Raw genomic sequence first — 13,741 nt, forward strand, 5'->3', positions numbered from 1 at the left:
TATAAGACCCTGGGAATAGCAGGGAACATCAGGAACCTCCTGCTCTTTTCTTCTGTGGTGGGTTGACCTCGGCTGGTCAACCCGCCAAGGTTGACCAGGTGTCCACTGAGTTACTCTCTCATTCGCCCTTCTCAGCAGGGCAGGGGTAAGAAAATACAATGCAAAAGCTTGTGGGTTGAGACCAGAACAAGGAAATCACTCACCAGCTACCAGCATGGGCAAAACAGACTTGACTTGGGGAAGATTAATTCATTGCCAATTAATAACAGAATAGTTCAAAACCAAAACTAAACTCACCTTTCCCCTCCACTCTCTTCCTCCCAGGCTCCATTTCACTCCTGTCTCTCCTACCTCTTCCCCCTGAGCAGCGCAGAGGGACAGGGAATGGGGAATGTGGCCAGTTCATTACACATTGTCTCTGCTGTTCTTTCCTCCTCATGCTCTTCCCCTGCTCCAGTATGGGGTTCTTCCCACAGGAGACAGTTCTACATTAATTGCTCCAGCCTTCCATGGGGTGCAGTCCTTCAGGAGCAGACTGTTCCAGCATGGGTCTCCATGGGACACAGGTCATGTCACAAAACCTGCCAGGAGTCTGTTTTGATGCCAGCTGTCCATGGGCACATCCCTATGCTTCAGCATGGGTTACTACATGGGCTACAGGTGGATATCTGCTCTGACATGGTCCTCCATGGGTTGCAGGGGCACAATTCGTGACACCAGTTTTCTTCATGGGCTGCAGGGGAATCTCTGCTCCAGCATCAGGAGCACCTCCTCCTTCCTCACTGACCTTAGTGCCTGCAGGGCTGTGTCTCTCACATTTTGTCACTCCTTTCTCACAGCTGCTGCACAGCAGTTTTTACTGCTCCTTAAACCTGTTATCACATGGGTGCCATGAACACTGCTGATGGGCTCAGCTTTGGCCACTGGCAGATCCGCTTTGGAGCCAGCTGGAACTGGCTCTGTCCAACGCAGAGGCAGCTCCTGGTGTTTTCTCACAGAAGCCACACCTGCAGCCTCCACTACCAAACCTGCCACACAAAGCCAACACATCCTCTTTAATTCCTGCTCTGTTTTCTTCAGATGTAGGTCAAGCATGCACATCTGCTCTGATTGCCTCCCACATCTACTGATCCAACAGACTTCAGTTAACCTTTGGGACCCACAAACACACCACTCTTGGTCTCTAAGATAATCTAGGCCACCAGGACCAAAATATGTTTCTAAGCCATTTCATTGAAATGAAATTCATTATTCATCCTTTCCACTACATTCAACTCAAGCTATTTGTCTACAGCTCATATATTGCTTGCATCTAAAATCAGCCCAAATGATGTTTTAAGTCTCTGGTGAATAGCACACCTCTCCTAGAAACCTGTTTCCCAGACAGTTACTTGCAACTAAAAAGGCCACTCTACTTATGTTGTCCTTGAAAAAACACTTATTAGGACATGGCTTTGTAATTAGGGAACTATAAAACTGAAATCATAATTCCAGATTTAAAGCCCAAAGGTGAACTCCCTCCAGTTTAAATAAAGCAAATTTCCCCAACCTGGCTTTAGTTTCTGCAGTTATAAAATGGGAATTACAGCATTTAAACGCACAATTGTAACATAAAAAGAATAATTACTTAACATATGTAAAAGGCTATGTGAATTAATGTCTACTAAACAAAGAACACAAAATATGAGATAAGGTCAAAGACAAATTAATAATGCAGGACTCAACAACAAAGAATATTTACTGAGATTTGTGAAGGGAGTAAAACAACTTACTTGACCTTCTGCATCTATTAGGTACTGAGAGACAAAGGAGTCTTGTGTATGCTTTTCCTGATGTTTTTGTCCAGGAACAGCATGCTGTCCTACGATATTATTTATTTTTAATAGTGTTTGGCAAGGCAAATATAGATCTGGAAGATCATCCTGATGGATGTGCCAGACCTTACTATGTACTATATAGATCTTGAATGAATAGCTTTCATTTTTGCTTAAAAAAGCCACAGACAAAACCATAATACAACACCTCCCCTTCTCCAATAACATTTATCGCCGCTAAATAACTGCTGCATGGAATGTCACTGCTTTTATTACGCCAGGCAAGATAAAGTTTATCCTGCTGTCAAAGGATAAGTATTTCTAGCTCTCCATAATGATTTACTAGGAAAAAAAAGATTGTGAAATCAAAGTAATAGCAGAAGCGGCAAACCTTTAAGCCTTTCAACATCTGATATACCAGGAACTGGATTCGGTCTTCAGTTAGTTTCTCATGCTTCATTATCTTACTCAAGTCTGTTCCCATAAATGGCATGACAAGGTAGCTTAAAAACAAAACAAAACCAGAATAACATTAATTTGCCAAATAAATTGAAACGTAATTGTATGTTATAGTTCAGTAACAATATTAAATTACAGATCATTCTGTTTACCAAACAATTCCATCATCACCCTCCCTCCAGTTTTCTGTTTCTATCTATTTTGGTTCAAAGCAATATCTAAACATTAAGCACTGCAAAGACCACAATGAGAAGCACAAATAAGACAACATTCTTGCATAAGCACAATTTGCTAAGTTTACAAATTGATGACTTAAAATCTCTTGCAGTCAAATGCGGGTGGGTGGAGAAACAAACAAAGCATTAAGAGAGGAAAAACCCATTTTTGCCTGAGTTTTAAAATCCAAACTTTAGTAATAATTTATGAGCACCACACTGGAACAGGACAACAATGGGATCAAACACTTCAGGCTCACTTTAAACACTTTGTCTACTACTTGAAACTTCACAAACTTATTTTTATTATTAGAAATATATTTAGAATCCACAGCTGGAGTCCTCAAATAATCTGAAAAGGTTAGGCACCAGAATAACAAATCACTTCAACTGGAACAGCATGTCTAATGCATTTAAGTTCTTTGCAATTTCTAGTTAAACCCCAAAATTCTTACAAAATGAGGACCAGCAGCCTGTTCTGGCACATCATGTATCATACAAGCATGGATAATGCAAAGAATAGAGATGAAGGGGGTGAAAAGCAGCTGGTAGAGTAGAACTCAAATTGGTAAAGATTCATGCATTTCCAATTTTGTACACCATTTCAATCAGCAACATCTAAAACTGAAGGAAGTTCAACACAAACATGAGCAAGGAAAGGACTGTTCCTTCACAGATAGGACTTTAAGTTCAATCTTCATTAACACTGACTGCTAGAATAGAGGAGCAGGAGAGCAGAGTGGCTGGTTGAGCAGGAGCATGTTCCCCTCCAGGCAGGACGGCTACAAGTCAGCTAAGAAACCCCAGGTGTCAGAGAAGACCAATCTTAGTGACTGGCTCTGGTGAAACCACCCACTATGTTTCTGCAAGTAGCAGAAATCCATAATCCATAATCTGCAACTAGCCATAAATCCACTTGAACTTGATATTTATATAGCAGGCCATAGACAACATCTCATGACTAGTCAGCAAAAAGAAAGTCTCCCTTAAATGACCCATTTGAGGTCATTTCACAAAAACAGTTTCTCTACTTTTGTTTTAGATGTACACACCTCTACCTCTGCTCACCAGTATCAGCTTGCCCCAAGTCTTGAAAGCAAATTCTGCCACAGGCTCACCTGTTGCAGTTTCAGATATAAAAGTGTCCATCCTACTTGATTTGCACCTCCAAAACTCAAAAGGTTATTTTAGTGTCCCATTTAAAACAGTGCTTGAATGTAGATATGCATTCTATTACATATGCTATATAAAAGGCTAGCACAATAGGGAATATGAACAACAACCTCTTTGGCTCAATGATCATTTTGGCCCAAAGGACCAATATGCTCCCTGTTTTCTGTCCTTCATTTTCCAGTCAGATAGCTTTCTTTGTTAACATATAAATATGCAAGGTTAGTTCTGTAACACAGCTACATCAGATGAAATCCAGAACAGTTCTATGAATGTAACATGAAATCTACATTAAGCCCAATAGGACTTGTAACCACTGTTTCTCTAGTGACTCTAATGCACAAGAATTGTAGTGGAATCCATAAGCAAAGCAGCAGACATGCTAAGTATCTGAGATGCTGCCAAAAGGTCAGGTACATGGCTGGTGCTAGAAACAGTCTATATCATGTGCTGTTCGGACCACTGGACTGGGAAACCAGTCAAGGGAGTACAACAGATCACAGTACAGATAATCACTAAACAAATTAAGCAGCATCAGCAGTTTTGAATTAATCCTAGCATTAGAATGGATCACACAGACATGTCATACAGCAGGCATCATTTTCAGCCTACTTATTCGGCTTAAGAATTATCCTATCATTTGGACAACCTGGGTCTTTGGGTGAGAAATCAGTACTGAAAGGTGAATTAGGAAATCCATTTAACTTTCACTTATTAAGGCCTGAAAGAAGTACACACCTTATAGATAAAAACACAGCAACCCTTCCACCCATAAAAACCCTGCTTCCAAACACAAACATCTCAGAACTTACAAGTCATTAAACTTCTCCAGTGTTACATCTGGTGTGAACACATCTAATATTCCAATGACCTAAAAACAAGAGGAGAGAAAAAAAGAAACCCAACATGGATTAATACTGATTTAACACAAAAAATCCTGAACTGCATAATAAGTGAAAAAATATAATCAAAAACATTTGTATCATGAAGCATTATCTACAGGCATAAAGATGGCAGAACGAATACCTAAAGTAGTGCCTAGCAACACCAGGATTTGTTGTGTGCTTAATTTCATAACTCTGAGGACTGTTGACCCTGTGATAAAAAACATAACAAACATGTATTTACTTGAATGGGAAGTTCAGAGGCTGACAGTCTTATGTAAGAGACAGCATCTTTTAACTTTAACCACTGAAGTGTCAAAAATGAACCAGACAAATCAGTTCATAACCCGAAGCAGTCATAAGTGCTAGTCACCTAGCTGGTGATGTAATCCCTACGCACATATGTTTAGCCTTTCCACACTGAGGGCAAACTACTGCAGCTAGCTTGGGTATTACCATAATGTCATAATGATGAAGACGACAGAAAAACTAATAAAGATGAAGACAGAAAATTACAACTCTATTTCTTTGTAGCCATAATTATATTTGAAAAAGATCACTAATAATATTTTCCCAAGAACTGTTAAATGAAACTAATTAAGAAGAATACTATAACTACCATAAAACAATAATTAAACCCACAGAGAATGTGGTTATTATTTGAAATAATACTTTCAGTACTAATATTATAGCAATAAATTATTTTCTTAGTTTTTTGGATGACAGTTTTACAATAAGGTTTTCTATTTCTATGTGGAGGCAGGGAGAGAAAGGGAGGAAAGCAGGATTAGGAAGATGCATGTGACAACAACGGAGCATAATGCAGCTCTATGATCATTTCCTAAGGCAGCATGTGTACCCACACAATGCACACACAGCCAGAAAAGTTGTGTGCTCTCCTCAGATTTCAGTATTAAAAAGAAGAAGGTTAATGTTTTAGCAAAAATCTTATCCAATACGCATTTCTTTCCCTATCAAGGCCCACTTTTTCGGAAGTCCTGCTTGTTTCCCCTCATGGAGGTATTTCCATGCCTTCATTCACCTTAGCAGGAAACATACAAAAGTAAACCCCATCAGGTCTGAATTTAACAGTGAAAGCCCCAGGGACACCACAGTAAAAGAAGGGACACAGAAGAGAATGACAACAGCGTGACCACTGTACTACATCCATCTGTGCACCAAGGCATTATTAGGCAATTGTAATGAAACATAAAGGCACGAAAGAACACACTTCCATAAAGAACATACCAGCCTCAACACACTCTTATTGAAGTTCACTAACACTTTACTGCTTCACCATGCAAGTAAACAGTTACTTAACGCTGCCTGATATACAACATACATTACTTCTGAGGTAAGGCTGCAAACTCATGGAGGCAAGCTTATCATTGCTGCAAAACCTCTGCAGTGAAGGATACCACTGAGACCAATGCCCAGCTTCCACTGAAGGGAATTTTAAATAATGAACCAGAAAACTCTGTTAACATGCCAAGGGTCTCACAATCCTTCTTTTCTTGCTTTATAAAAAAAGCTTTCTAAAAATCCTGAAATCTGTTTTACTGCCCGAAAATGGGAAGACATATGAATAATCAATTTTAAAACAAAAGTGAGGGACCCATTTCCTCTTCCTCAGTAATCTTTACTTAATAGCTGTGCTTTGGGATGATTTTCCTGTACTGGAACAGAGTCAGGAGTATTTCCATTTCAGTCACAGTTTTCTGTAGATACATTAAGCACAAGTAGGCACAGGATAAAATAAATCCTTTAAGGAAGATACAACTCCAGATACTTCTTCAGGAAAAGAACTGGACAAAGTGTAGGAAACTCCCCCCTACATAATATCATGGAAAATCTTGTGTCTGTCTAAAATGCTCCCAATTAAATACAGTATTTGGAAAAAAACCCTTTGTAATACTTAATGACCCAGCACAAAAGTAAGCCACAACAAAAGAATTGCAAGAATAATTTCTTTTTCATAGTGTGGCCTATACAAAATGTAACGGAAGTATCTGTGAAACCGTCTGTAGATCTATTTTTGGTGTTCATTCATCAGAGATGGTAGCGCAGCCAAGGAATGAACCCAGTGCATTCTGTGATGGCAATGAAAAGCATCTGTGGAAACCAGCAGGAACACTGCCCTTTCAGGGTCTCATTTTTTTCCCTCATTAACTCTGCCAAAAGGCAATTTCTCAAATGAATGAGCCCACAAAGGACACACAGAAAACAACCTGGATTTTGTACCCTCCTCGCTTATATCTCAAGGAGAGAGTGTAATACTGTGTCTCTCCCATCTTCCTGCAAAGCAAAACCACAGTAACACCAAAACCACTCATATACTGATCTAACTTGCTTTCCACAGGTATGGTTTTACTCAACATATTTACTCTGTTGATTGTAGGTCTTCCCTATGAAGCCAGTGGGTGACGGGTGGCAGTATCTCTAGCCCTTCTTATCCTTATCGTCCATCCACCCCCAAGACATTCACACTAATTACCCTGACCAACTTTAACTACTGTCAACAAATAAATAACAGCTTTGTTGGACGGTAGTTTCTGCCCTTCCCATCTCAGCTTTTCCAAATGTTATTCCAGAGGAGGAGCACAACAGCGAAGAGCTCCTCACCTCTATCTTCCCCTGCGCTTTCACGTAATGGATTACTTTCATTCAAGGACCATTCTACTGCACTTCTGTAAATGAAAGTTTCAGATGTAAGCATCAGCACACCAACGAAAAACTTGGGTCTTGTATAAATTAATAAGTAAATTAAGGTTATGTCTTTTATACAGCAAGTGCTGCTTTCTCTTGTGGCTGTTACTCATGAAAACACAGTGAAGTTGACTGGCTTTGGCACCTGCACTACAAATACAAGTATATTTTTTGAGAGAGATCCCTGCTGGGGCACACTGAACTATTGTGCTACAATACATTTCCTGCAGGGTTAGGTTCAAATTCACATTTCTGTGTGGTTCCACATCGCAGGGTTTTACTACACCACAAAGTCTCAATCCTTCTAAAATTTTAACTATCCACGTGCAAGGCATGCACCACAGTCACCTTTCTTCCTTGCTGATTACTGCTGCGTGACACAAGGGATGACGGCTGGACTGAGAGCTCCTTTCCTTTTCTCCTGCCATTTGGCACACAGGTAGGCACAAGGTGTACCCCATGACTATCAACACACTCTTCTTTCAAAGGACCCATACGTAACACTGAACAGATCTGAATCCTATGGACCAGCACATGTTCATCTCTGGACTGGATGCCAATCTAAAGAAAAGCTCTGGGTTTCAGTGCTGTCTTCCTTCCAGTAAATTTTCATTTATTGGACTAATCAGCCTACCTCATCAGTACCCAAGGCTGGGGTGTGAATAAATGGCTATCAGTCGAAGCCCAGCCTAAGTAAAACACCTATTTGGTTGGTTTGTGAAAATAAACAGAAGTGACAACCAGTACTATTATGTTGATCTATTGGCTTTTGAGTACAAAAATGAGTGACTCTGGTGTCAGCCCGCAGGCAATCAGCCAGGAATGTTTTTCCCCTACAACCTTTGGACAATAAACTCTTCAGTTATAACTATTTTTGCTTTCAAAAGCACCCATAAAGGAGATTTGCCATCTCCAGCCAGGATTCCGAAATTCCACTTTACTGGCACTTACGTACCCCAAGCATGAGAATTTTTAGCTGGTGCAGTCCCGCAGGGCTTGCTATGGGAAACCTAACGCAGTGAATGTGCTTTCATCTGCAAAGGCATCACTCACTCACAACTCCCTTGATTTTGTACACTGCAGCGGCTGCTGCTCTTCCAATGCTCATGTCAGGCAAGAGGAACTGAAAAAAGGGACAGTTTTAAGATTTTCTCAGGCAACAACACAGATCACCCTGCTATTTTCTTTATAACAAACTCCTCCTGCATAGTTTAAGGGTCTTTGCTTTACCTGAACTCAAAATGGAAAGAAACAGGGAACAAAAGCAGCACTACTGAATAAAACTTCCTAATGGTAAACAGTTTGTTCTATACCAGATGCAGTGATGCCAAAGATATAATCAGGAGCTGCTAAGGTTTAGTGTGATAAATACTTCAAGCTAGTATGAATAAACAAAACAAAAAACACCCCAAACACATTCTGCCTTAGCTGGTTTTACTCCTCATTTTCACATCATCCCCTCTCTTGTGGCAGAGTATCTGTTTATAGAGCTACAGAGTGATCCGGCAGCTTGTCCTGCTGGAAACTAAATTTTCTTGCTGGCAGTGTCTGAGGAATTGATCTTGATTAGCCTGCCTCTGAGGCAGTAGAAGTGGTTTATGTATGTGAAACATTCTGGATCACCTCAAATTAAGAGGCCTACGAAAAAGAAAGGATACCAGTGCCATGAAAGACACTGATCTATCTCCTAACAGCCAGGTATTGTCCCCTTCACACACAGCCTCTGCCCTGTGGTCCTCAACACAATTTCTCCTCTGGATTTGTTAGCAAAGAGTTGATAAGAATTCCTATGCTACCAAGTTTGCGTGGTTTACACAGAAATATTCCTCACTACATTTAAGTAATGTCCCATTTGAGAGCCATTAGAGAGAGCTACAGACTAGCACACACAATGGAAGTTGGTCATGCCAGCAGCCAGAGTTGCCTCCTCCTGAAAACGCCTACATAGACAAGCAAATTGACTCATGAGTTAGCTTCCTTACAAGGTAAAATACAGTTCCAGTATAATTCAGTAGAGTGACTCCTGTATATTTTTTACAGGTCATCCTACAACCCTTCCACATTTAAGGCGATGAGCATATTCCTCAAAGGGTCTGTAATGGAAGCCATCCAGGGCATTAAGCTGAAGTTTTCCTCCATTTTCTTCACTGAAGCATGACAAGCTGATAAATTATATCACTGTGGCACGGGTTTAATGGTATCTCCTGTCACCTTAATGGAGGATCAGAAATGCTATTTTTAACACAATGTGTCAGACCATTAAAATGATGGAAGAAATCGTGAATACAGCATGAGGTTAATAAACCATGATAAAGTATTGCTACATGCTTAACACAACACTTCCTATGTTCCCATGAAAGCTCTGAAAGGCACAGATGGTCCATCCAGAAGTAGTCACAGTGAAACAAACAAAACACCACACTCTTCATGCAATCTAGCAACAAATGCATCATGATTACAGAAGTAATTTTGAAAGAAAAGATCAGAAGAGCATATTAAATGTAATTTTAACTACGAAATAAACAGAAGCTTGAAACAGTTTATATCCCGAAGTAGGAAGAAGGCAAGATGAAGATTTGTACTGGCAGATTAGTGCAACGCGCATCAATAGCCAGAGTCTAATCCACAGTGGCTACTGCCACTTATTGCCACTACTGCTGTTAGACCAGCTATCATGTACATAGCTCTATCTCTAAATACTTAAGATTACCAACACCCAATACAGAGATAACAGTGGCAGTGCTATTTTATTGTGATCTTTGAAACAATTACTTCAGTTTTATTAATTTTTAATAGCAGTTGTATTTATAGTACAGTCAGAAAGATCAATAACTGCTATTCTATAGAATTATATTATAACACGTTAGTTAATAGAAATATTGGGAAAGATACTCCAATCACTGTTCTATTCTGCTAATTCCTGTTAGAGGGAGACAAGCATCCACCATAGTGGGACCTATTCAAAACTTCATAGACAGACCCACAGAAGCCATGATGGTAACGACAGAGAAAAGGCAAAGGTCCTGCCACCACTGTACGCATCGTTAAAGGTGTGCACAACACACTGTGGACTGCTGATGTGAGTGGCGGAGGCCCTTACTGCGTGCCTGTAAATCCAGCCTGCGGTGGAAATATGCAAAAAAGAGGCTTTTTGACAGAATGAGTGAAATAGGTGGCTGAAAGTCCTGACGAGGAGTGATATTGCCATTCTGGTTTAATTTTGGATGGGTAGAACGGCTAAAGAAGTATCCTAAGATAAGCCCAAGCACTACAAATCCTAACAGGTTTTGTTGCTATTCCTAACTCACTGTGGGCGAAACAACTGACAGAAGGGTGTGAGGCTGGGATGGCAGATGGAAATTCTCTTGATGGGCTGTACCACCCATGTCAGCCTCATTGTGGACGGGTGGAGTATTCAGCTTGTCTCTGGTGCCCACGAATCCCTGCAGGATCATTTATTCAGTCTTTGTTCTCTAATGAGTAGATGTCATACTCCGTGGTAAAACTTTTCCTTAGTACGTAGACCAGATTCCTCTTTCCCTGGCCCAAACTGTTTCCTAAGACTGTAAATTATTCTCTTCCTTCATATATATTGACTTGTAACTTTTACAGATTGTGCTCACGCTCCTCAGTGAGCATTTTCTTCTAGACTCTCTAATTACCAAATGAGCCCATGGAGGGGTTCCAGAGTATTATCCTAAAGGGCACACATCACATAAAAACTGCTAGGAGTGGAAAATGTGACCCAACAGATCACTCTGGGAAATGGAAGAAAAATAATCTCAAAGTCTGGACACAGTCAGGAGCTTGGCAACTGCATGAGCTGCTCTGCTCCCAAACGTTCGGTAAAGAAAATGCTGAGAGTAGGAAAGCCCATGCATTACACAGAAGTTCCCTGCAAATGTTAACTCTTTAACATATATATATAGGTGTGGTTATGAAGCAGCTAATTCAAACGAATCATCAATAATCAAATGTATTAAAAGATTCAGACTAAAATGTTAACCAGCACAAAGGTTCTTAAACCTACAAAAATGGCTGTTTTTTTCTGGACAGTCAGGATATCTCACAGATTATTCTTCAAAACGAACCTAGATGCTGTTGTTACTCACAATGTTAACAATATAACATTAAATGGCAATGACTGGCTATTGTAATTAGCAGTTTCTCTCATCCTCACTTCCAATATCCTAGCCATTGATGACTATCTGAATGGAGCTTTGTGTAATATCCCAAATTATTAACATTTTAAACCAGATTCTTATGCATCATTTTAAGAACTCACTCTCAACACTCTTTTCTTCCACATGCATTCTTCATGAGGAGCATTTAAAGCCACTACTGGGATCTTCCAAGCCCACCCTGGGACCCTTCTCTCCTGATATCCATGTTCGGATTCCACAAAAGCTGTTTTCACACAAACCGTTCCCTTATTTTTTTTCCTTAAACCACTCAGCACTGTTGGGACGCAGCATCTGTATCTCAATGACACTTTCAACACTTCTCTCTACAGCTGTTCTATCACATTACGTGGGAATCTGTGCAGAGCTCAGTACCCTGTTCTCTACTGCCCGGTAAAGCAATTTATTTGGTCACTGATGAAGTTTTCCTGTTTCACATTAGTACGAGCCAAAACTTCCAAATGCTTCACGAATTGTTAAAAAGAAAAGGGGAAAGCCCTTCCCAAAGATATACACATATGCCATAGCCATGTGCAAAAAGAGGTGCTTGTACCAGAGACCCACAGGCACTGCCCCATGCTCTGCACTCTCCTGCACCTCACAGGAACACGGTGATGGAGATCATAATTTCTGGTCCTTCATATCTCTACCAATGGCCCTGAGCACAAATCCCACAGTAGTCCTCACCTTCCGCACCCAGCCTTTCCTACATGGAAATGAAGTGGTGCTTCCCACAGGATATTCTAGTTTGTGTGAGTTTGTGGATAAAGGACAGACAAAAGACAAGCCAGAAGATTCCTGAATTCCATTCAGCTACACATCTGTCTTGTCCAAATCCACATATTTTGTTTTTAGGGAGAGTAAGCTGCAGCCCTGAGGGGAAATATCTGCTAACGACCCAACTCACATTTTCGTGCTTCATATGCTTCAGGAGGCGCAGCTCTCGGTAGGCACGTTTGGCAAAGAGTTCAGACTGAAACGGGCGGTACAACTTCTTAATGGCCACTTTGGTACCACTTCTTCCATCCACGGCTGAGCTTTAAAGGGAAAAGGAAGAGCTTCGTGAGCGAGGGTTGAAAGGAAGCTGCATCCTGCCAGCGCTGCCCAGCACTCGGCCAGGTGCCTGCGCGGCCTCCCTGGCCAAGGGAAGGGACCACCGCGCCTGCAGCATCCCGCATCTATAGTTTCATTCGTTTAAGAGGCTGCCAGGCCCTGTTGATGAAAAGCAGCCAATTTTCAAAGGCTTTAAAGAGGAACATCTGGGGAGGGAGAAAAAAATAAAGCAGAAGGGAAAGAAAAATTAAACCCCACAAACCCAGCCCCGACACAAACCCAGTCCCGGTGTTTCGTCCCAAGGACCCGCACCCCGGGCTTTGGGGACGCTGCCGCTGGGCAGGGCCGCACCCCGCGGCCAGCACTACTCGGGCAGGGCAGGGAAGCGCCCCGGGCTCTGCTTGCTCCGGTACAAGAGCCGTGTGCCGGGCCGCGGTCCGCAGCCGGCTGCCCCGCGCAGGGCTGCTCTCCCCCGGCGGCGCTGCCCGGGACCGGCTGGGGGCAGCCAGGTGGGCAGCGGGGCCGAGCTAGGAACAACCGGGAAAGTTGTCAGGGAACAACGCGAGCCAGGGCAGCGGCGGGACGGGACCACCTTCCCCCTGGGCAGAGGCCACCGCGGCGCCCGCCGCCCCTTCACCCCGCCCGGGGTGTCCCGCCCCGTCCCGCCGCGCCGCGCTCACCACACGGCTCCGTAGGCGCCGGACCCCACCGGCTGCAGGTCCCGGTACCGGTCCCGCACTTCCCAGAGGGTCTTGGTGATCTCCTGCCGGTAGAAGCCGTTCTTGGGGGAGGACATGGCGCCGCGGCCCCCCGCCGACAAACAGCCCGGGCGGGGGGGAGCGGGAACGGCCAGCGCCGCCGAGCCCGGCTGCGGCGAGGGGCCGGGCTTGGGCGAGCTGCACCTCCCCCCGCCTCGCCGGCCGACCCGCCCGCCTCACGGCTGCCCAGAGGGGCCGGGGCTGGGTCCAGCGGTCCCACCCTCCGCGCCCGGGCACCTGGAGCTGCTCGGGGCCGGGCCTGGCTGCAGGGCCCGGGGGTAGCACAGCGGGTACCGGCGGGGAAGCAGGTGCCGAGGCTCCCGCCGCCCCGCAGGCCCTTTGCCGTGGAGCTGGAAGTGGTTCGGGGTCCGCCCTCCTCCGCGCGGATGCACACCGCGGTGTGGAACTTGGCTCTGGGTGTGATAGGATAAACCGGGTGTTAATGGCAGGGTCAAATAAAGGACGGGGCTGTCGGTGATGAGGGCTGCGCGTATAAAGGAG

At 43.2% G+C, this 13,741-nt stretch overlaps 1 protein-coding gene across 1 annotated transcript in view; it reads right to left on the bottom strand.

Annotated features, from left to right (window-relative positions):
• MAPK12 (mitogen-activated protein kinase 12) overlaps positions 1-13,287 on the bottom strand; it is a 32,487-nt gene extending 19,200 nt beyond the window's left edge. The window contains exons 1-4 of the mRNA XM_080630882.1: positions 13,163-13,287; positions 12,337-12,466; positions 4,471-4,529; positions 2,206-2,317 (exon numbers count right to left, since the gene is read on the bottom strand). Coding sequence (XP_080487008.1) covers positions 2,206-2,317; positions 4,471-4,529; positions 12,337-12,466; positions 13,163-13,278 — 417 coding nt within the window. The 5' untranslated portion in view covers positions 13,279-13,287. The remainder of the gene's footprint in view (positions 1-2,205; positions 2,318-4,470; positions 4,530-12,336; positions 12,467-13,162) is intronic.
• Between the last annotated feature and the right edge of the window lie 454 nt (positions 13,288-13,741).

Source organism: Psittacula echo (assembly GCF_963264785.1).
Source record: "Psittacula echo genome assembly, chromosome: 1".
NCBI lineage: Eukaryota > Metazoa > Chordata > Aves > Psittaciformes > Psittacidae > Psittacula > Psittacula echo.